Source organism: Mus caroli, unplaced genomic scaffold, assembly GCF_978045245.1.
Source record: "Mus caroli unplaced genomic scaffold, Mus_caroli_1 scaffold_12, whole genome shotgun sequence".
Lineage (NCBI taxonomy): Eukaryota > Metazoa > Chordata > Mammalia > Rodentia > Muridae > Mus > Mus caroli.
Genome location: NW_028227267.1, coordinates 73,762,054 through 73,783,768, shown reverse-complemented (window position 1 = coordinate 73,783,768; position 21,715 = coordinate 73,762,054). Strand labels below are relative to the sequence as shown.

At 43.8% G+C, this 21,715-nt stretch overlaps 1 protein-coding gene across 13 annotated transcripts in view; it reads right to left on the bottom strand.

The window, feature by feature from the left end:
• Positions 1-21,715, bottom strand: part of Enox1 (ecto-NOX disulfide-thiol exchanger 1) — a 584,295-nt gene that overhangs the window by 96,749 nt on the left and 465,831 nt on the right. For all 13 annotated transcript variants that reach the window (XM_085828788.1, XM_029469169.2, XM_029469174.2 and 10 more), the window contains 2 exons: positions 17,235-17,341; positions 13,087-13,204 (listed from right to left, as the gene is read on the bottom strand). In XM_085828788.1, coding sequence (XP_085684914.1) covers positions 13,087-13,204; positions 17,235-17,341 — 225 coding nt within the window. The remainder of the gene's footprint in view (positions 1-13,086; positions 13,205-17,234; positions 17,342-21,715) is intronic.

Genomic DNA, 21,715 nt, shown 5'->3' with positions numbered 1-21,715 from the left:
AATCTCCCTATAAAAGCATGACATACTTGCTCTCCTCTCTGATTACCAACACAGGGGGACAGTCTTAGCTGTTCTAGAACAGAGGAGACATAAGAACTGTGGCCCTGGCCTGTACCAGGTCTTTCTGTACCCACCCATTTCAAGTGGCCTTTCCTGCACCGATTGGTGCAGACTGTGAATGTGCCTGATGCGGGCAGTTCGTTACCCGGACCTTGCAAACTAGACCGACACCACTTCCTCCATTCTCTTGCCTTTAACCAACCACTTCCTGTACGTCACACATTTTGATCTTTGACTATGGTGTTACTTTCTCTCTCATATCCTGTTACCTTGTCTTGTCTTGGTCTTTCGCTTCCCACCTACCACAAAGAACTATTGGCCCTCGTGTTAAAATCCCTGTCCATCCTTTGTACCTCAGAATCCCCTGTGTAGTGGTTTGATAACAGGACTGGACATTAACATGCCCAGAGCATGGCTATGTGTACCAGGTTCCCCAGGTGATCCTGTGTGTAGCCCAGACTAGGTTATTCATTTATACCTCCTGTTAATAATTTCTGCTATTACAGTGCAAGGTATTTTCAACTTGCCATAAATCCTTTTATTGAATCTTTCCCCATAATATTATTTAGAATAAAAAGAAGAGGAGGGGGAGGAGGAGGAGGGGGAGGAGGAAGAAGAGGGGGAGGAGGAAGAAGAGGGGGAGGAGGAGGAGGAAGAAGAAGAGGGGGAAGAGGAGGAGGAGGAGGAAGAGGAAACTAAGAGCAAGCTCATGCTGCCTTTAAGAAATCTCACGGCTGGAGAAGGGACAAGCTATCCCAGAGACAATGCTAAGTTACACCCAGGAGTCTGACTTGCTCTGGCCTCCATGCTGGTCTGCACTCCGCTGGGGACACCAGTTCTTGGTCTCGCGTGTTCCTTTCTCAGCTGTTCTAAAGCCTTTGTCACCTGAACAACAAACATTCTCTTCCAAACAGCCTCCAGGTGAGTCCGACCCTCCTCAAGCTCACAGAGTGCAGAGTCTGTGCAGAAGGTCGGGGGAGGACTGTTAGAACGCTGGGTGTTTCTAAGTTCAGTCTTCTAAGAACACTGCTTTCTAGTGGAGCTCCCGAGAAACCTGGCTTGGACAGCTCCATCTTCTCCGAGTCCTTTGGCCAGGAGGAGCAGCGTGCAGTTTATAAACTGTCTGCATGGCCACTTTAGCTGCCTTTCTTCCATTGAACAGAGAAGTCCAGGCATTAAAACCCTTTTCCTATCCAGTATGATAACAACCTTCCCTGAATCCTCACCCCGAATCTTCACCCAGACAGGTGGTTTTTTTTTTTTTTTTTTTGTCTTTTGCGCGTTAAAGTGATTTGTTTTGAGTTGCTGATGGGTATAATTTTTCAGATACTAATGTTCCACTCTCCCCACAAAGGCCCTTGTGAGTGCTGAATCCCCAGTTCAGAACAATTCATCACACACTAAATGCTTTTAAAGTGTGCTGCCTTTTTTTTTTTTTTTTTTTTTTTTTTTTTTTTAAATTGAGAACTAGAGCTGTTTGGGCAAGTTTATTAGGTGACCTTGATTAAAGTAAAGAGGTCAGAAGTGGAACAGGCTTCAAACCCAATCAATGGTATTCTTTTTACAAAAAAAAAAAAAAAAAAAAGACTTCCTTCCAATTAAGCAGGAATTAGCATGAAATATTTTGTTTCTGAGAGGTTAAAAGAATTCCGTGGAGGAGGCCCTCTCTTGTTACTTGGCTTCTTATTGAACACAAGACTAAGTGCTGTGGAGAGCTTCTATAAAGGGCTTTGTTAACACAGGGCTGATGATCCGGCATCAATTAGAATATTCCTTAGGAGCCTAAATGTTACATGGCAGGGGCTGAAAGAAAGAGTCTAATTTAAATGTTAATTTCTATTTGAAAAGCCCAAGGACCTAGCAACTTTCACCCCCCCCCCCCCCCGCAGAAAAAAATTTAAAAAAATCAACTATAGATGTATTTTTCATCTGTGGTAATTTTACCTCTCATTTCAACCTCGCTGTTCTTTGTCAGCTTCGTCCTTTACCTTCCTGTTAGCTCAGGATTTAAGGACCTGAAAGGACAGCTCATTCATTCGACCCCATGGAGTTAGATATGGAGCCTCTGATACACAGTTAGGAAAGCGGAATGCCACAGAAAAGAGGGGAAGTAGTCTGGGGGACTGCCTCGTACTTCTGAGGAGCAGTGGATGTGAGAGAAATGCCATCGTTCTCTGTACACCACGCCTAAACTGCCGTCCCTGTCGCTACTGGAGGCCAGGTGACATGGACTCTGTGAAGGAGAGAGGCACTGGTGGGTCAGAGATGGAGAAGGGGGAGGGGCAGGACAAAAGCTCAGGAGGTAAAAAAAGGGCTTGCCTTGTGAACATGAGGCCCTTGAGTTTTCATCTCTGAGAACCTATGTTAAAACAAGCAAACAGAGGTATTTCACTGCATGCCTGTGACCCCTACACTGGGAGAGACATAGACGGTTGAATCCTTGAACCTCTCTGGCTGGTCAACCAGCCCGGCATACTGGGTGAGTTTTATGCCAGTTGGAGGGTGGAGGTGAGGGGCAAACAAATCAAGACGGATGATGCCTGAGGACCGACCGCCAAGGTTGTCCTCCGGCCTCCATGTGTACACTTATACAGACAGGGTTGGGGGAGGGGCTTGGGAGCCTGATACCAATTCTCAGACATCAGACTTGGGACAAATCATGAAATGTCCCTGAGATCTCAGGGTCCTTATCTGAAAAAATATAAAAATATTGTGAAGTATATGAAAATCATAGTCTTTGCTTTCATCATCTTTGGCTCAAGATGAAGATTTAAAATGTCCCTCTGAGAGAGAAGAAATTAGTTCTTAGTTGTAGTTTCTTATCTGTCCAATAAGTCCACTGTAAACAATGCTGGGTCACCTGGAGAGAAAAGGGCCCTGTAGTGGGCACAAGGGTAAGAGGCTCTCCCTTCTCAGAAGGGCCTGCCCTATATCAGCTTAAATGCCCACAAAGGTTTCTCTTGGTGTTCACAGAGTTGAGGTGAGCAAACATTTTTCAGACTCTCTCATCTCTCCCCGTTTCTCGGCTGGCTTTTGGTAGTAACTGTGAGTGCACAACAAAGCACAACTGTGTGGACCCGATGCTCTCCTAGGGAAGGGAGGACTGACAACAGGCTGTAAAGATTTTCTAGAATTTATAAGCAATACTTTCACTTCAGGGACCGAGTCTTAATTAGTCTTATAAGACGACGTTAGTAATTTCCCCTTTAATCTGGCACTTCCAGACAAAAGCCCTGGTCCCAGACACACTGTAAGGATTCAGTGAATGTTGTTAAATCTGTCACTGCTTTGTATTGTGACAATGCGTAAGATAATTCACAGAGGCAAGGAGCTGAGGCCAGGGGAAGGCGTGGTTTCCAGAATTACACAAACCATACTAGAAGAATCCGGTATGAAGATAAGATAGAAACTGGTCAGTAAGTCACTAAGACAAGAAAGAAAGCTCATGTCTTGCCCTCCAAAGACTAGGCCAAATAGATCATATTTCACCTCACAACTCATAATTACAGTAACTCAACAAGATCCACTATTGACTTTTTATATTTATTAAACAATTCAGCTTATTATTGGGGGCACAAAGACTCAATATTTGGTCCTTATTAGATTCAGAATATTGGGGAGAGGGGAAACATATTGCTCTCAAGACCTCCTCCAGAGCCAGCCTGCCCTGAGTGTGGGAACTGCAGTAAGATTGATATTGCCACGTGTGTTCTCCCTCAGACTTTTATTTTTAAGATATATTTAGAGGCATATCTCATAAAGAAAAACCCTGGGAGCAGGGAGACAGGGAGAGGCACTTCAATAAGCCCTGAAATTAGATGTTGAATCAATACACTGATGGCCTTGTGGGCTCTCCCGGGCCCTGGGGGCGGGGAAAAAATGGGGACGCTGATGAGAAAGCAAAGGCACCCGAAGAGGATGAGGATGGCAGCTCAGGTCCGCCATTGAGTGTGCGCGCATGCTCAGAGCTCAGAGTAGCCTTCTTTCTCCCGTTATCGCTCCTGAGACTAAGCAGACAGAGAACACTGGCGGTGACTCTGTGTGTGTGTGTGTGTGTGTGTGTGTGTGTGTGTGGTTCATCCACCCCTAGCGTTTCTTCAAATCATTTCTTCTTTCTGCCTATACCCAGATAGCAGACTCTCCAAGGAAATATCACTCAAGCAGACGAGGGATGGTGACAACTTCCTGAACAGTTATTTTTGTTAGAATGGACTTAAAAACAGTTTGCTGGGTCCAGACCTGAGCCTGACACCTGGCTAACTTTTTTGTGATTCTTAATGCAAAAGTCAGTGTTCATCACGGTATTATTAATGTAACACGCATGCCTCTCATAGTCATTTTTGGAGTACACAAAGAGGAAAGAACAAAAATCATTTATAAAGAAAAATTGTAATCTTTTACAGATACTAAATATTTTCACCCATTTCCCTATAGATCTCCTCATAGCATATAAATTGTGAACATAACGCATATGTAAGCACGTATTTGGAGTTGTTCACATGTGCCATTTTGTAAGTGTTTTTATCACTTGCCAACTATTCTGAGAACTTTCTATTGTGCCATTTAAAATCTCTCAGTCATGATTCTTTTCCCAAGTCTGATCTGATATAGCATTAAACAATAGTCTAGTATAGTGTATATAATAATATAATGAGATATTTAAAATTCTTAAAGTAATTCTGGGCAATGGGAATGTATACAACTGCCTTAAGCTGTGCAGACTCAAGGTGCCCCAGCTGGAAATCCAGGGTTTCGGGACACAGACCCTGGAGACCCAGGAGAGACTCACTGTGGGACTTATAATGTCCTGCTGGATGCACTGTGGTTAACACTCTGCCTTGCAACTGTTGCCTTAGATCTGTTTCTTTCTACTTCTCTGCGAATGTTTGGAGTTTAAATCAAAAAGTTTTCTTGCTCAAAAAAACTTCTCAGAAGGTTTGACACATTGCATCCTAAGACAGGGCAGCAGCACAGCTGCTGACCCTGAGTCTGTTCCATCCTTAGACGGGGAAGCACAGCTGCTGACCATGAGTCTGTTCCAAGCATCAGAACCACTCAGTGATGTGCAAGGGAAACATCTCAAAGCTATGGAACACTTCATGTCATAACAATGAATAGGCTGCTTTCAACATCAATTGCCAGGGCTTCGAAGTACAAGATAAATATGTGATGGCAAGGGGGATTTCTGAAAAAGGGGAAGAAAATAGTCACTTCTTTCAAGTCCCTTTTTCATTAGTAGGTGGCTACCTGGTCAGGATGATGTCTGGTCCGGGTCTAATAACTGGATGCCACCAACTGTACTTAGATGAACAATGGAACCTAAAAGCAGAAGGGGATGAGGGCACTGATGCCCGTCAGCACATCCCAGTGCTAAGATGTTAGTAACTGTACGTTCTAATGTGGTGTCATATTGATTCCTTTGGCCAATGTCCCACTTTTATTGACAGCCTGGAAGCCACACTTTTAAGATTTTAGATGGAGAGACACAGAAGAAAATCAATGGATATGAACTTTTCATTAGTAACTGGCCTACATAGCTATAGCTTCTCAGCCACATTCACATTGAATGGGTCTGAACCATGGTCTTGGGAAGGTTGTTCCAGGAATCAGCCCTCAAGAACCTCCAGGTGTTTACTGTGACCAAAGACTCATGGTAGCCTCGCCTCCCAATGATTCAGGAGAAGCAGCTCATAAGCCAATGCGGAACATATACTTGCTCTGTATTTTTTATGTCATTAACATATATGAAGGTTTTCAAAAGAACTGTTATATAAGCAGGCCTGTCTAAAACCCAAATAATGTAAAATTGAATCTACTGGGATTTACAAACTACAATATACAGTTGTGCTACATAGAAGGACAAAAAAAAAAATTAGAAATCTTTTTCATAGCACTGTAACAACTGTATTTTCATCCTTAGCCACTTGCCTTCCTTATAGGACTATATTTTGTTTTTGAACAATATATAGTGAACAATAGCTTTGTGTTTAAACCCTGCTAGATGCTCTTAAGGTGAGGGTGGTGAGCTAACGTGCTGACAGCATCTTCTTTGAGCATCTCCTAAAATCCCAGGTGAGGGAGCCCTTGCTGGCACAGCTAAGAACTGGTTCCCATTTCACAATCAGGCTTTCCCACTTACTGCTTACAGAGTAAAGGCTGAGATCTGTGACTAATTTGAGGGAATCTACAAACTCACCAAGACTCTGTCATCTAACCCCTTCCAGAGTTATTCTGATAGTTTTTCCCAGAAGTTGTGAAGACTACCCTTAAACTCCAAAGACACTCTGTGTTAATTTTGCCCAAACTGGAGCTGAAAACATATTTTAACATCCTGTCAGAAGGAGATACTAAGAGTCGATAAAATGACACTCCAGTAGATGTAAATTTAGACTGCTGTTACAAGCCCCTGCCTGGCTCCAGGAGGTGTTAGGTTGCTATAGTATTTTCCATAGCAACTTTGCATCTTATTACATAAATATTCCCTCGGTGTCCTCAGAGCCTGCTAAGGAAGTGGATGAAGTCTCTCTCATGTGACAGTTCTGAGCCTTGCTTAACACTATGAGGTACCCCCAAATCACAGTAAGCCATAATGAAGATGATGGTGTTCTGGGAGGTTGAGGAGCATTGGGGTTCTGCGGGCTGTATGCAGGGGGTGAGGCTGAGACCTTGTCTGAATTCTACGGAGTCAAGCATCCTTGCTCTCCATTTCAGACAACCATTTAACTCTCCCCATTCCTTTCTTTTGCCTGGCAGCTGCCCAGTAGCTGAAGCCTTTCCTCAGGCTTAAAAGGTCTCACTGCATTGAGCAGGGAGCCAGAGTCACACAGAGAGGCACAGAGCTCCCAGTGTGCTTTGTAAGTACATGTGGGGGTTCCAGGCTGAAGGACACATGGGGAGCCATGTGGGGGCGCCTACCTTGCTCCACACAGATCACAGGTGTGGTTGTTAGGACCTAACAAGGGCTCCACTGAGTTTTAAGAAAGGTCAGCAAAATAGGGGAGTCCTGGGGATGCTTGGGTCTCCTGGACACAAGGCAATTTCAAAAGCACAGGGCAATTTTATTCACAGGGAAGGACTCTATTATAGAAAGTTTGCTCATTATGAAAGAAGTCAGGAGCCAACGGTGGCATCGCCAGGTGCCACGTAACAGTAAGGGCATAAATTTCCAGTAAGATCAGGAATTTACAACCCAGATACATAGGGTCCATTTGCGCAGGAGAAAGGCTTCCATTAGAAAAAGGCTCCCCAGCGACAGGATCCAGATAATAACACCTGTCTCCAAGTATTTAAAAGGTAAATCAATTTTCAAGGAGAAATGGTTTTTGTATTTGTAAAGAAGCCTGTCCATTGTGGGTGGGAATTGTAACTGTACATAAAATCAGGAAACCAAAAAAAAAAAAAAAAATCGACCTAAAATAAGCCTTTATTTGATGTTCCTTGGTAAGATGTTCACGGTTTATAAAAACAAAACAAAACAAAACAAAACAAAACAAAAACTATTATTCCCTTGTTGAACCTAGGTTCCTGGAGGATGCTAAGATGAGGCCTGGAAGCAGGTGCTTATCTTTGGTTCAAGGGTCCTTCCTACACAGGTGTCACTAGTCTCTCAGGAGGTATCCCAGGCCGACAGGATATGGGAAAACAGCTGGTCCTTGTCCTTCTAGGCCTCTGCTCCATGATGCCCCTGCCTTGTGGAGCATGGGCCCCGGCATGTCCTTACCAACTGAGTCCTTCCACCTCCCACAGCAGACAGCTCTTGCTCTTTTGCTGGGCTCTAAACCCCTGTGGTCAGCTGACTGAGAACACAGTCTAGGCCTTCTTCTCAAAAGAGAGCCTCAGGCAAGCTCCCTGCAACACCATCCTAGGTCGGCTGCAAGACTCTGGATTGGCATTCAGCCACCACCCTGTGCCTGGCTGGTGTGGGGCCTACACTGAGGCTCTTCTCAGGCTTGTGACTTCACTAGGGACTTCCTGTGGGGCATCCTCACTATGGGGCATTCAGAAGGAAACCATGGGGAAGGGGGGGATTCAGTATCAGAAATCCAGAGACAGTCTTGGAACTCAGAGAAATTAAGGGGGGAGCCAAAATCCTCAACCTTTATATTTTTAAACATGAAGTATCTTGCTATGGATAAAAGTATTCAGATCAAATACTGCTATCCAATTAAAATCGAGTCACTAATTTCACTTGGCCGCTGGAAATCACTGTTCACCTTCTTAGTGAAATTAAAAGTGACGATAATATAACAAAAATGGTACTGTAAAGTTCTATGGAAGATTGACAAGCCAGAGAAAAATTCATCGTTCAAAAAGTATTTGTGGATAAAAGTGCTCAGTGGGTAAAAATACTTACCGGACAAGCCTGAAATCTGATTTTGGGTCCTGAAAACCCATATGAAACAGAAATGGTTAGGAGGGAAAGGGCTACAAGTGGCCATTCCTATCAGCAATCCTAGTGATGCTAAGACAAGGTGGGAGGTGAGGGTAAAAGATGCGCCTGGAAGGTGGGGGCGCAGCTAGTCTAGAATATACAGCATGATGAGACAAACGAGGCGGAGGTCATCTCCTGATGTATAAACTTACACTGTGGCACATGCATGCTCTCAGATACACACACACATACACACTCATATCACATGTACATACACACACACATACATACACACAGGTACACACACATGTACATACACACATGTACACATTCACACATATGTACACATACATACACATATATACGCACATGCATGTGCATACATATATACACACACATACATACACACATACACGCACACACACATACACATACATGCACATATACATTCATATGCATGCATGTACACATACAGACACACACATACACATGTACACGCACATGTACATACACATACATGTTCACACATACACATTCACACATATGTACACATACATACACACATGCACGTGCACACTTACATACACACACATGCACACACATACATGCATACATACATACATATACACATATACACATACATACATATACACATACACACACACATACTTATATAAAGAATCCAGACTTTAAATGAGGTTCATTTAGAATCCAAAAGCATTTGTTATAAACCGTAGAATGGTTTAAAGGTTGTCTATTAAGCAAGGATTTTTTTTTTTCATTTTCTGAAATTTATGTTCGCTGAACCCACAGGAAATATTGGTGGACGGTGATGTTCAGTTTGGACGATACTACACTTAGCTTCCTGGCTTTAGGACATACCTGTTTTGGGGGCCTAGTATAGTTAGCAGGCCTGCTTTATTTCTTCCACGTTACTCTGGAGGGCAGGGGCATCAGAGGCCTTCAGCGTGCCACTGTGGTAACTAGAGAGATGCCTATTCAGTCAGAGACACTGAGTTTTGCAAAGTTCTAAACATCTGGGCAAAGGGAAGCATCCTCACTGACTATGCATCTTAACACAGGCCTTTTAAATCGAATCAGAGCAGACAGTTTCAGCGCTATCTTCCTTGTGGAAGAAAGTCATCCCGCACCTTAAGGTCAGATGAAGGGGAAGATGTGAGGGAAGGATGCACGTGAAGGTCGCACTGTTTGGAGAAAGGCCGAGGGCCAGGTGCTGGGGAACGGCAGGGACAGTGAGCAGAGGGAGGACTACCAGGTACTTAGGTTATACTGGCATTGTTCAGGAGAGCAAAAGTGCCACGCACCTAACCTGCTCTGGGACTTTTAACTTTGATGATTCTAAGACTTGCTGGGCTCATCCACACCAAGCCATCCAGGCCCGGCTTGCTCCCTTCCTTTTGTACATTGCTGCCCTGCCTGCACTGTCCACCGCAGTGAAGAAGTGGGGAGGACAGAGGCAGGAAAGGGAGGAGGGGAAGGAAAGGCAACTGGGTGTGGCCTTGAAGATTTGGCTTGATTTCAGCAGGAGGCAAACCAAGCCTCGGGACACACTCACACTTCTACCAAAAGCTACCTTTGCAGGCTCCCAGGGAAAAGGCCGACCTTCCACAATGGACACTTCGGTAAGTATGCCATGGTTTTCAGTGTATTAGCAGAATCATCTCCATTGTTGTCACTAGCTTAGCTTTACTCCGACAGATGCCCTTCCCTCTGAAGACTGACCAAGGAGGGAGTGTGAACGGTCTGCCAAGAACTGTACTGTCGTTAAAGCATGAGCAGGGCACTCTAGCCAAAGAAACTCTGTTAATCATTTTACACAGGAAAAAAAAAAAAGTAAAAATAGAACAAAATGGTCTTTACAGCCAGAAAAGCAGAGACAGTAAAATAGTTTGGCTATTGAAAAACAAAACCTGAGGTATCACACAAATATATATATATATATATATATATATATATATATATATACACATACACACACACACATATATATGTGTGTGTGTGTGTATGTGTGTGTGTATGTATATATATATATATATATATATATATATATATATATATATATATAACTTATTATTTCTAGACACAAAGTCAGTTCGCTCCATCTCACTGGACAATGCCCCTGCCTGCAGGGAGTCAGCTGGCATGGGGAGCCTAGCCTGACCACCCTGAGGAATATGGCCTCAAAGTGTGCTGCTACCACAGACAGAGGGTTCCCTGAAGGATGCTTTTCTGTGGGATTTCCAAGAATTTGGGGGCCAGCTACTTCCTTAAGATATTTGAAGCAAAGGGAAAACCGTTTCTGCTTAGAGGGGCTGGGTAAGCGACGGAGCTGGTCGAGGAGACTCTCCTTTTTATGTCTGTGTTTGGCAGTTCCCATCGAGTGCATCAGTGCACTCCATTTTGGGGAAACAACTCCCATGTGGGTGACAGGCAGCCACACATTTGTGCCTAAAAATGAGCGATGGGAAGAGGAGTTTCCTCCAGGCGATGGGGTCTCTGTCCCTCCTCCTATGCTCCAAGCCATCATTAGCAAGGTTGAATCCAAAGACCAGATGGGAATTCTTGCCCATCAGGCAATGCCCCTGAATACTCAAGGCTGGAAAGGCAAACAGCAGCCTGCTTGTTGGCAGGATCTCCAGGGCCCAGTGGAATAAAAATGGTCAGCTGCTTTCTCTTCCCTTTAATCAGTCCCATGCTCTCTGCCCAAACCACACGCCACATCCTCTGGCCCAGCTCATTTGAAGAAACACGAAAGGACTTTGAACTGCCGGGGCCTTGGCATTTGAACTCCAGTCCTTTCATCTCTTTCCCCTGGTACGTGGCAGACAACATGTGCTGCATTTGCTCATTAATTCTGCTGACCAAGCAACATGCCTGGGGAAAAGTCCTTAAAGCATAGGTTATACTTCATGCTCTTATTGGATGCCTGGTGAGTGAACAAAGAGAGGTCTGGGAATTGCTCTCCTGCAGACCTCTGGGGAGAACTGCTGGTCCCCTAGGAGGGCACAGGTCCTTGCCACCTTCATGGCCACAGGACATCCATCCTGTGGATGTATGGTTGTTGCTGTGGCTTGCCGGATTTCTTCAGTGAGCCTACTGTTTACTCATTCTTATGCTAGCTTATCCCAAACAAACTGTGATGTTATAGGCATTTCTCTCTAGGAAAACTGACAGGTCATCTAAAAAGAAATTTTACATACACAGAAAAAAAAAAAAAAAGAGGCCCAGGTTCAATTCAAATTTCAGGTTGACTCAATTCTTGTACACCTAATATAAGGATATTAAGAACCCAACTTTCACCTTCAAAAAGGATACAACTATTTTAAAGAGAAACATTTTATATCAAGATCACATGGAACCTCAGAAAAATCACACAAATATCCCTTCTTTTCATATATGAAGTCTTACAGAAGTGCCAGTAAGGACAGAATTCTCTTCAGTGAGGACAGAAACCTAGCCTCCATCTAGGGAGAGGCATAAATGCTGGGCATGTGTTCTGACAATGGATACAGCATTGGAAGTACAATGTCTGATTCTATGCTAAGCTTCTAAACAACTTCAAGGATGGAATTTAGAGGGAAAGTCAGGAGTTTTAGGGCAATGGCTCTCCAGTGTCAGAAAGTGTCAAGTGGGCTGTCCCCAAAGGGGTCTGATAACAGACTGCCGGGTCTCATCTCCCTGTCCTACAAGTCTCTATCTCAGTGGGTCCTGATATTGTCAGGAGAGAGACTGATGTCTGTCACCACTGCTTTGGGGGACATTTAACATTCCACAGATAACCATTATTGCCCATTTGCTGTTCTGACATACAACTGATTTTGTCTGAGGTTCAGGTCCCATGTGCTCCAGGCTCATGAACTACTACTGAAAAAATCACTTACTATTGCCCAGAACCGCTGACATTCCTTACCCTGCGCTGTCTCTAGGGAAAAACTCATCACATTGGGCTGGTGAGTGGTCACACTTTGTGTTTAGTCATGCATAAAGTAGCAGTGGTGGTGACAGTGGGTCTTCCTGAGTCCATTCGACAATATCCCTTCCGTCACACAAGCTATCTTTCCTTGGTGCTTCCAGTATGACTGAGACAATAAACACTAAGAGAGAACTTGCATGTGAATCTAGGAGACAAAGCCCACAAGGCAGGCCTCCTTATGTCAAGGAGTAGATGTCCCTCACTGGGTACCAAGTACGGCCCCCATCTTGATGAGAGGTTAGGTGAACTTTACTGGGGGAAAATATTTAACTTCCCAGCATGCTGGAAGGTTAAAAAGCTTCTTTGTGGATTAAACAACTCCTGAGGAGGAGGTACATGGACCGAAACCAAATTCCATCTGTAATTCAGCATCAGCCATGGCTGTCACACTCTGGAAGGGGCTTTTATGGGAACAGGCAAATATCCCTGCATAATGGCCTCGGATCTGCATATGGAGAAACAACTGGAGCAATTTAAATCACTGTGTTCCCAAGAAGGAGTTTAACGTTCTATTAATAAAATGTAGTCACTCAAAAGATGAAAGTTTAGTGTAACTCAAATAAAAGTGAATTATGTGGCCATTTTCCCTGCACTTATTCCCCGTTTAAGATTCGGTGCTGGTGATGATACCTCCTGGGGACTGGGCAGTCCCTAGCATTACCTGATTCATCGACTCTCATTTTTTTAGTCGGGCTGTCACAGTTCTCATCATCGGACATTTCCATCTCCTCCTCACGGCGGATGCCCATGAGCTGCTCACTTTGAGCGTTCCGGAGCTCCTGAAAGCACAGGACACGCGGACATCAGAAACACCCCTGTTCCTCGTCGTCGTGCCGTCTCCCCACGGTCTCTGGTTGGTTGTGACTCACATGTCAACATGTAGAGTCCAGAGCTTCCACCCAAGACCACCTCCCAAGAACTAGAACACTGTTGTGAGGGGGATGGGTCTTGGGAGAAATCCTTGCTCACCGAGGACTGTAAATGTTCTTCGGTAAGTTAGTTAATCTCACTGTAGTCTCAGTTTCCTGATTTATAAAAAGGGGATAACAACATCTGCCTCTGGCAGGGCTGCAGAGAGGTTATGGAGAAATAGCTGTCACAGTGGACACATAGAAGGGACATCAACTGCTAGTAACTATGTGAGAGGTGGTGTTTGAAGGAGGCCAATTTCAGCATTGGTCCTATTGTGACTTGAGAACACTACTATAGACCTATTTGCTCAAATTGCTTACTGGAACATTGTGCTACTAATGTTTTGGGGAATGAGATGAATGAACACATGTAAGACTTGAGGGTATATATGTGTATATGTGTGGCATGCATGTGTGTGAGTGTGTGTGTGTGTGTCCAGAGACTGAGATTGTGTCTTCCTCTATTCTCCACCTTAAATTTGTGAACCAGGGTCTCTCACTGAACTTGGAGCTCACTGTTTACTACTGTTTACTATAGCCATAAAGTCCTAGAAACCTGTATTCACTTCTCCAGGTCTGGATCACAAGTGCATGGCAATTTTTAAATTTTTTATTTATTATTATTTATTATGTATACTAGGGATCTGCACTTATAGCCTCATATTTGCTTACAGACTGAGCCATTTCTCAGGCCCTGCATGTGAAAGTTTCTTGCTTTCATGCTAGATACTATGTTGAGCTGCTATGCATGAGCCTGTATATGGTTTATCTAAACCCTCAGGCCATGCATATATCCGTGAATAAACTTCAAAAGATGTTCAATCAATAATTATAGAGAGACCTTCTCTTTCATAGCCCATTCTCACAGGGCTGTAGTACTGCAGGAGGGATGGTTTACACATGATGTTTATGACCACAGATCTGAGGGCCTGCCATGTCCAGTGACTAGAGCAGTGGCTATAATCAAGTCAGGAAATTTCACTGAGTTTCTGTCTACTTGTCCATAAAGGGGGATAATATTAAGACAAGAATGTTTGGTTGCAATAGTCCATCAGAAAATCCATTGGAGAGGAACAGAATACTACATAAAATCCTTACTAATGTTCCTGGAAGCACAACATTGCCATTGTTTACATTTACAATTGGCTCTATCATTGTTTTATGCCCGGCTATATATTATTGAAATGTGAAGCCTTAGACATTCTGTTCTCTAGCATGTGCCGTTCTCAAAAAGACCTAGAACAGAGAAAGGCCTCAACGGTTCTTTTTTGTTTTCTTTTTTCTTTTCTTTTCTTTTCTTTTAAGGCCTCTAACTAAAAACCCAATGCTTATGATAAAAGTCACACGATTCCACCAGTTCATTAGGGCATGGTTACTGCCCATTCAGCAGATGTGCCCTTGTGGCCCTGGCTTGGGACACCTTTCCTTAGCTCACAGACTTAAACCATGGCAGGATGGGAAGAACATCCTCATTGTTACCAAGATTCCAATGGACATCTCTGCACCCAGGGAAATTGGCCTTGTGGAGTACAGGGAAACAAGAGGGCAGACAGCCATAGGACAGCCCCGGGTCAAGAAACAACACCTCCCTTTGTGACCACGACACCTAGAAGAAAGGATGTGGGGCTGCTTATGTCTCAAATAAGGCTACCAGGCTTTGGAGGTGGATATCATGTGTGATTAGCGGGGAATTTTCTGGGGGTTGTACAGCTAATTTTTCTCTTGATAAAGAGCCCAATTCCCAAAGAGGTGGCTGGAAAACATCCAAACAAGGAAAAACCAGGTGGAAAGAATAAACAGGGCTGAAAGGGTGGTTGGTTGGTTCTGCAATTAAGGACAAACTGTCATATGACAGTTGTTTTGTGGGGAAGGTGGCAGGGGAAAGTATTGGAGGGAGGGGAATCTGAGGTGTTTCCACAGGGTGCCCGAGGTTCATCGGTAAATCACTAGCACACTCTAATAAATCTGGAGAGGTGTTGCAGATAATTAACAGATGCTGTACATGGGAATGTAGAAAAATCAAGCCAATTAGCAAGCTTAGATGCAACTGAGAAACCATCCACAACGTGAAATTAAAACTGGTATTTAATCAATTAAGCAACATGTAGGAGAAAAAAAAAAGGCAATTTAGAATTCTGTTTTCTAATGTTTTCCAAAAGATAAGGTGGGATGGCAGGAGGGAAGCTCGATCCCTCTGGAGTCTCCATCCTATCCTCCCAGGACCAAAAAAGCAAGGAGGATTCCTCAGACCCAGGCAGGGAGCCTACCATGTCCTGCTCTAAACAGCACCAGACTTGGGATAGGGAAAGCTGGGAAATGGAGTGGGATCGGGCAGGAGGCAAGGCAAAGTCAAGTGTCTGATGTCTATTGACAGCCACAGACACCTGTGGACAGTGGCCTTTCTATCAAGTGTTTTCAGCATCCTGTGGCTTGCTAAATGTCTGTTAAATTTTCCCTTCATTGCATTTTATTTTATATGAATTTAAAAAGAATCCAAAGGTTTGCCATTCTAAACTCTGAATCATCATCGTTGACTTATAGTTTGTGAACTTCAACTTGAGTTTTCATTAAGGAAGCAGAGGCCTCTCCTTAGTCCCCACTCTTGACAATCAACTTCGGCTCGGGTCTTATTTCAGGGTCAGGGAGAACATCAGCTTTGTTAGGGAGCCCTTGAGAAATTGAAGAGAAATCCTACCTCCTCCTTACAGACCTCAAAAGTGGAAGAAGAGCTGTATATGTCGCCAGACAACTTCCTTGGCACTGGCGAGCACAACTTTAAAAAAATGCCCTTAGCAACAACCGCATTAGTGTTTTCAGGACCCCATCACTCAGCATTGGCCATCATGACAGTGGCAATAAAGAATCTATTTAGTATTCATGTGGATATTACATGTAGTACCATCGGCATTCAATAGCAATTTAGCATCAGTTAATGGTCACTTAAAATGCTACCCAGATGATTGATGTCCTAGGACTTTGTGGTTCCTCAAACTCTTCATAAAAACACTAAATTTACAAGGGTGAGCCAAAACCATTACATAAATAAACCTTACCTTCTATAACTTTGTGATTTTTGAAAGAGGGGGGTGTCTTTTAAAGAACTTTAAATATTAACATGCTAGAATTGGAGAAGCATCCATGTGAGCAACATTCTTATCTTAAAAAAAAAATAAAGAAGAGAAGAAGCAAAGGAAGACAGGATACTTACTTTTACATTACAGGTTCAAAGCGAACACTACAGGTGGAGTCAAAAAATAACAGCTGGGTGACCAATGGCTAATGACACGGTGTGGTCTGTCGAGGTGGCAAGCAAAGTCAAGTTGCGGCCTCTGTCCTTGGTGGTAGATACTCACACATGCATTGAGGCTGTGAAATCAGCTAGCATGGACATTTGTCCCCACCAGGAGATTTGCTCTGGGGAGACATGTGACAGGACCTCTTGGCTAGCCCAGTGGAGTAGGCGTGGCTAGTGACAAGAAGAAATGGAAAGGACGGCACACTTGCCATTTCAAGCCCAAAGAGACAACTGTCAGCACCACATAAATCATGGAAGAAAAAAAAACTCAGTACTCAGCGGTTAGTTTTGTAAATTGGCATATTTTTTTCAGTCTCATTGTAGATAGAGCATCTTAGTTTGTTTTTTGAGCGAACTCTTTACTATGAGTGAGAAAGATTCTTTCCTCCTTTGGAGAGGAAGGAAGAGGATATTCTAAGTGTGAAGCCAGCTGCTTCTCTGGACAAGAAATGAAGTGGAGCTGGATGTGGAGGGGACAATGACACGGGACGACGGTGGAAGGACCGGCCACTGTGACAACACCATTAACGGCTACAGCCACACTATTCTCTGCCAATCCAGCTTGTGTGACGGTGGTTAGAAAGGAACAGTAAAATCACCAACCTCAGAGTGCTTTCGCCAAATGTCTATGTTCTTGCGCTGGGCTTTCGAGAAATGGTCCCAAGCTTTTTGTCTGGTAGAAGCGTTGAAAACGGCCACAATCTGCTCAACTTTGGTGAACAAGGAATTCAAACAAGACAAGTAATTTATGTTGTGATCACTCTAGGGAAGCAAAGCAAAGACACTAGGAGTCTATGGATGATGTCACAATAGACACAACATCATCAATATCCATCCCGTTTGTGCCTTTTTAAAAAAAAATTTTTGTACTTACATTTTAGCAAGGTTGGGGATGTCTCCCTTCAAGACTGTCTCCATAACTTTAGGTTAAAACATATAGATGACTGGGGAAAGGATCATGGCTATCTCCATTGAAGCACCATTTAGGCTTTTGTTTGTACATTTAATATGGCAGATTATAGACCTAGATCTATAGCTCTGTAGACCCTGATGATGTCATACAAATAAAGGTATATAAAGCTCTACCTGGCTAGAGGCTTCAAAATAAAATCAGGGTAGACTGACTGAAGCCCAAGAACCCAGTCTGTATTGATTTTCTTTTGCTGCCATCTTCAGGGCTTAAGAACAACCGGCTCAAGATATTACTGTGTCCAAGGTCTAACCTGGGGCCATGAGTAGTTGTGTCATAGCTTCCTTAGGCTCAGGAGGCATTTTGCTCCCTCCCTGTTCTTTTCTTCTTTAAGGACTGAAACGAGTCTTGCTGCCCATTGGCTGGTAACAGGAGCCACCCATTCCTTGTGAAGACAGACCAATGTTTGCCAGAGCAACAGCTCTAGCCTGTGGGTCTGACTTTAGTACCACACGAGGTTGCTTTCACTCTTTAGTGAGTTCCTTCCCAACTTTCGGCTGTTCCACAGTCACTTTCAGGACTCCAGCATTCCCTCCTGGCTCTCACACCACTTGAGAGTTTAATTCTGTTACCCTGACCTCATCGGTCAATTCCGTGAGCTCCGGACACAGTGCAGTTTGGATGGTAAATGTTGAGGGACTGTGAAAAAAATCACAGTAGAGAGGAAGGGGTGGGGCTTTATTGATGGTTAGGTACGGGACCGACCAACTATAGACTCAGTCTTGGTGAACAGCTCTTAATCTGGTAAGCACAGGATCAGCCAGTCACATGACCAAACCTGAACTTCAAAATACTGAGTTCAATTCTTATGGCTGCTAACACTGTACCCCCACAATTCTTTCCTAAGTGATTCTCGGGGATCTGTTACAATAGAGAATTCTCTTTCAGATCTTCTAATGTTAAAAAACAATAAATAAATAAATAAATAAATAAATAAATAAATAAAGGAAATAAATAAAGTCATGCTAGCACGGCCCCCAAATAAGAGTGAAATGCAATTATTAGAATATAAATATTAGCACACAAAATGAACATGTACATAATGTGCTAGAGCAGTGGTTCTCCACCTCAGGGGTCAAAAACCCTCTCACCGAGATCACCTACGACCATCTGGAAAACAGATATTTACCTAATGATTCGTAACATCAGTCAACGTTACAGCTATGAAGTAGCAATGAAAACAGTGTTATGGCTGGGGGGTGGGGTCACCACAACATGAGGAACCATATTAAAGGGTCCCAGCGTTAGGAAGATTGAGAGCCACAGTGCTAGAGGAAAGCAAAGAATGTTTCATTTCCCGCAACAGTGGGACCATATCCTATATCACTAATAAATACTTCTTGGCCTTGGTCTTCAGCTAGTTACACATGGAACATCTCTGTTTGCTATTTTTGTACCCGAGAAGAATCTCGATTGTAAACTTCCTTACATAGAAAACTCCACACCCATGTTACTACGAATCTGTTTTACTTGATCTTAACAACAGGTGTGGCTTGCTTTCTCCCTGTGCTTCTGTGCCTCCTGGCTGGAGGAGTAAAATTTCAGATTAGCTACCTAGAGCTCCCATCCGTGCTCAAGGGTGTGGCCACTACAGTTTTCCGCTGCAGATTCTGCAGGGCTAGAATCATGGGTTACTCTGAAGGCCCCCTTGCAGGGTCATCCTGGAAGAGCCAGCAGTCAGCTCAGATAAAGCCCATTGGTAGGGCTGGGGACTGTGAGGCTCCATGACTTAAATAGCAAAATTCTCTGTCATCACTTAGAAGGGGAAAAGCAATGGGGGCCAGGGTATTTGTGTGGTGGTGATAATCAAAGCTCTGCTGCCTACTGAAAATGATACGGTAAAAAGTACATGATATATTCTCATAAATGGAGAAGGGAGTGCGGGCGGGGCGGGGGGGGGATCCCACTAACAAACATGGAGGAGTACAGAGGGAAAACAGAAGCCACTATGGTACTGGCTAATAACAAAAACATCTATTCCGGGATGTTTGCTGACTGAAGGTCTGTGCCTCAGTTAGAGGACTTGATTACTTTATTTGAGGTCATAAAGTAAATTCCTTCCTTCATTCATTCAACAAACACCTGGGAATCTGGTCAAACACCAGGCAGCCGATTACTAGAAATGTACACATTGGATATTATTCTTCTTTTTGATGAGATCTAAGTCTTGGAGATGATAAAGAAATGAAAGCAGATCATTATTCTGAACAGTAGAGGCTTGGTGGACCACTTTTCGGAAAACAGAGTACAAAGTGGCCAAGTCGGGATCATGGACTAAGGGATCCTGCCAGGAAGAAGGTGACATTTTGCCAGGTCTTGGTTGGTGACTCACTGTTTGCTCATCAAAGGAATCAGAGTGTCTCTTTGCAAGGCTGGAGCTGTGGGAGGGCCTCACATGGAAGTAACTGGAAGGGAGGGGATTAAGACCATGAGAGATGACGTGGAAGGACCACCATGTGTTGATCCAGGCTGTGTAGTTAGGGGACACTAGCTAGTGTGAGCCTTGGAGACTTGAGGAAGGCATGGATTAGAGCAGAAGCTCTGAATGGAAGGCAGAATGAGCAGCCCTCTGACAGGAAGCAGCTAGGGGGTGACTCCCTAAGAGGATGTGGGGAGGCGGGAGGCCAGGATGACTCAAGCTTGAGAAGAGCATCAGGATGTGGATGCAGAGCATCGGGGATGCAGAGAACAGGCACAGATGGAGGTCTGAGCAAAAAAAAAAAAAAAAAAAGTCAGGAAACTGGCTCTGAGACACACTTGAGCCCGAGGATGTGATGATGGCTGCCCAAATGGAGCTGATCTATAAATCAGAAAAGATCCAGAACTCTAAAATAGGCCTCTGGGTGTTATCTCAATCTCTGATAGAGTTCTCCTTAGAATTCTCTATAGAGTTATATCCTTTCTTATGACATTTTTATACTTCCTACCTAATTGCCTCCCTCTCCCACCCTGCCACCCCACACACAAAACACTCAGAAAAGTAAAAATGGTGCAACACAATTTACGTTTGAAACTTATTCTCACAGCATTTGCATTGCACAGTTCCAGACATTTGTCTTGCAAGTCAAAGTGTTTGGGCTGGGGTGATTCTTCGGAGAAAGCCACTTCAAAGACAATGTCCCAGTGAAGGTGGTACAAAGAGCGCCTGGCTTTAAAACCACCAATCAGTGCAGTCATGATGTCACTGATGGGCCTTATGCTGTCCACTGTCTCTGTGAACATTGTGCTCATTGCTTCTCTGACATCGTCCCCCATTGCTCATTCTATGTGCAGTGCAGCCACACATAATTACTAACCAAGGGAGGCCCACAACTTCCCTTCTCAGAGGAAGGGATGCAAAGAGCATAGGATGGCTGGCCTGTATTCAAACAGCAGCTCGCAGACAGTTGTGTTGGAGAACACATTCAGATGAGCAATATACGGTGCCTACGCCACCTCAGCAGTCTGTAAGGTAAGAAGGACGCCAGAATTCTGTGTCAGAATTCTGTACAAAAAAAGAAAGAAACAAAGAAAGAAAGAAAGAAAGAAAGAAAGAAAGAAAGAAAGAAAGAAAGAAAGAGGAAAGGAAAGGAAAGGAAAGGAAAGGAAAGGAAAGGAAAGGAAAGGAAAGGAAAGGAAAGGAAAGGAAAGGAAAGGAAAGGAAAGAAGAGAAAAAAGAAAAAAGAAAAGAGTGGTACTCTTTTTTTAAATCATTATTTTAAAAAGCAAAACCATTGCCCTGATAATTTGGAACTATCATCTAGATGGCATTCAGTCAGGAAATGTAGACCTTCCAGGCCCACCTTGCAACACTTGCCCTTCTCTGTATTCGATGTGTTTTCTGAGGATCATGAGAAAAGTCAAAGAGATCAACTCCTTAGAAGCTTGCAGGGATGCCCGTCTTCAACAGATGCCACCCTAGAATGTCTACTATGCCCTGCAGGCTTAAACAAACACAGTAAAGAGACATGTAGACTTCGTAACTCTGCCAATTACCCTTGGTAGCTCTAAATCCCTACTTGTGATCATCCCTTAGGTTAGGCATATGCACATGTGCAGATACATTCAAACGCATACCATGCACACAGAGATATGGGCCTGGAGAGTTGGCACAAAGACCACACTGGTTCTTCTT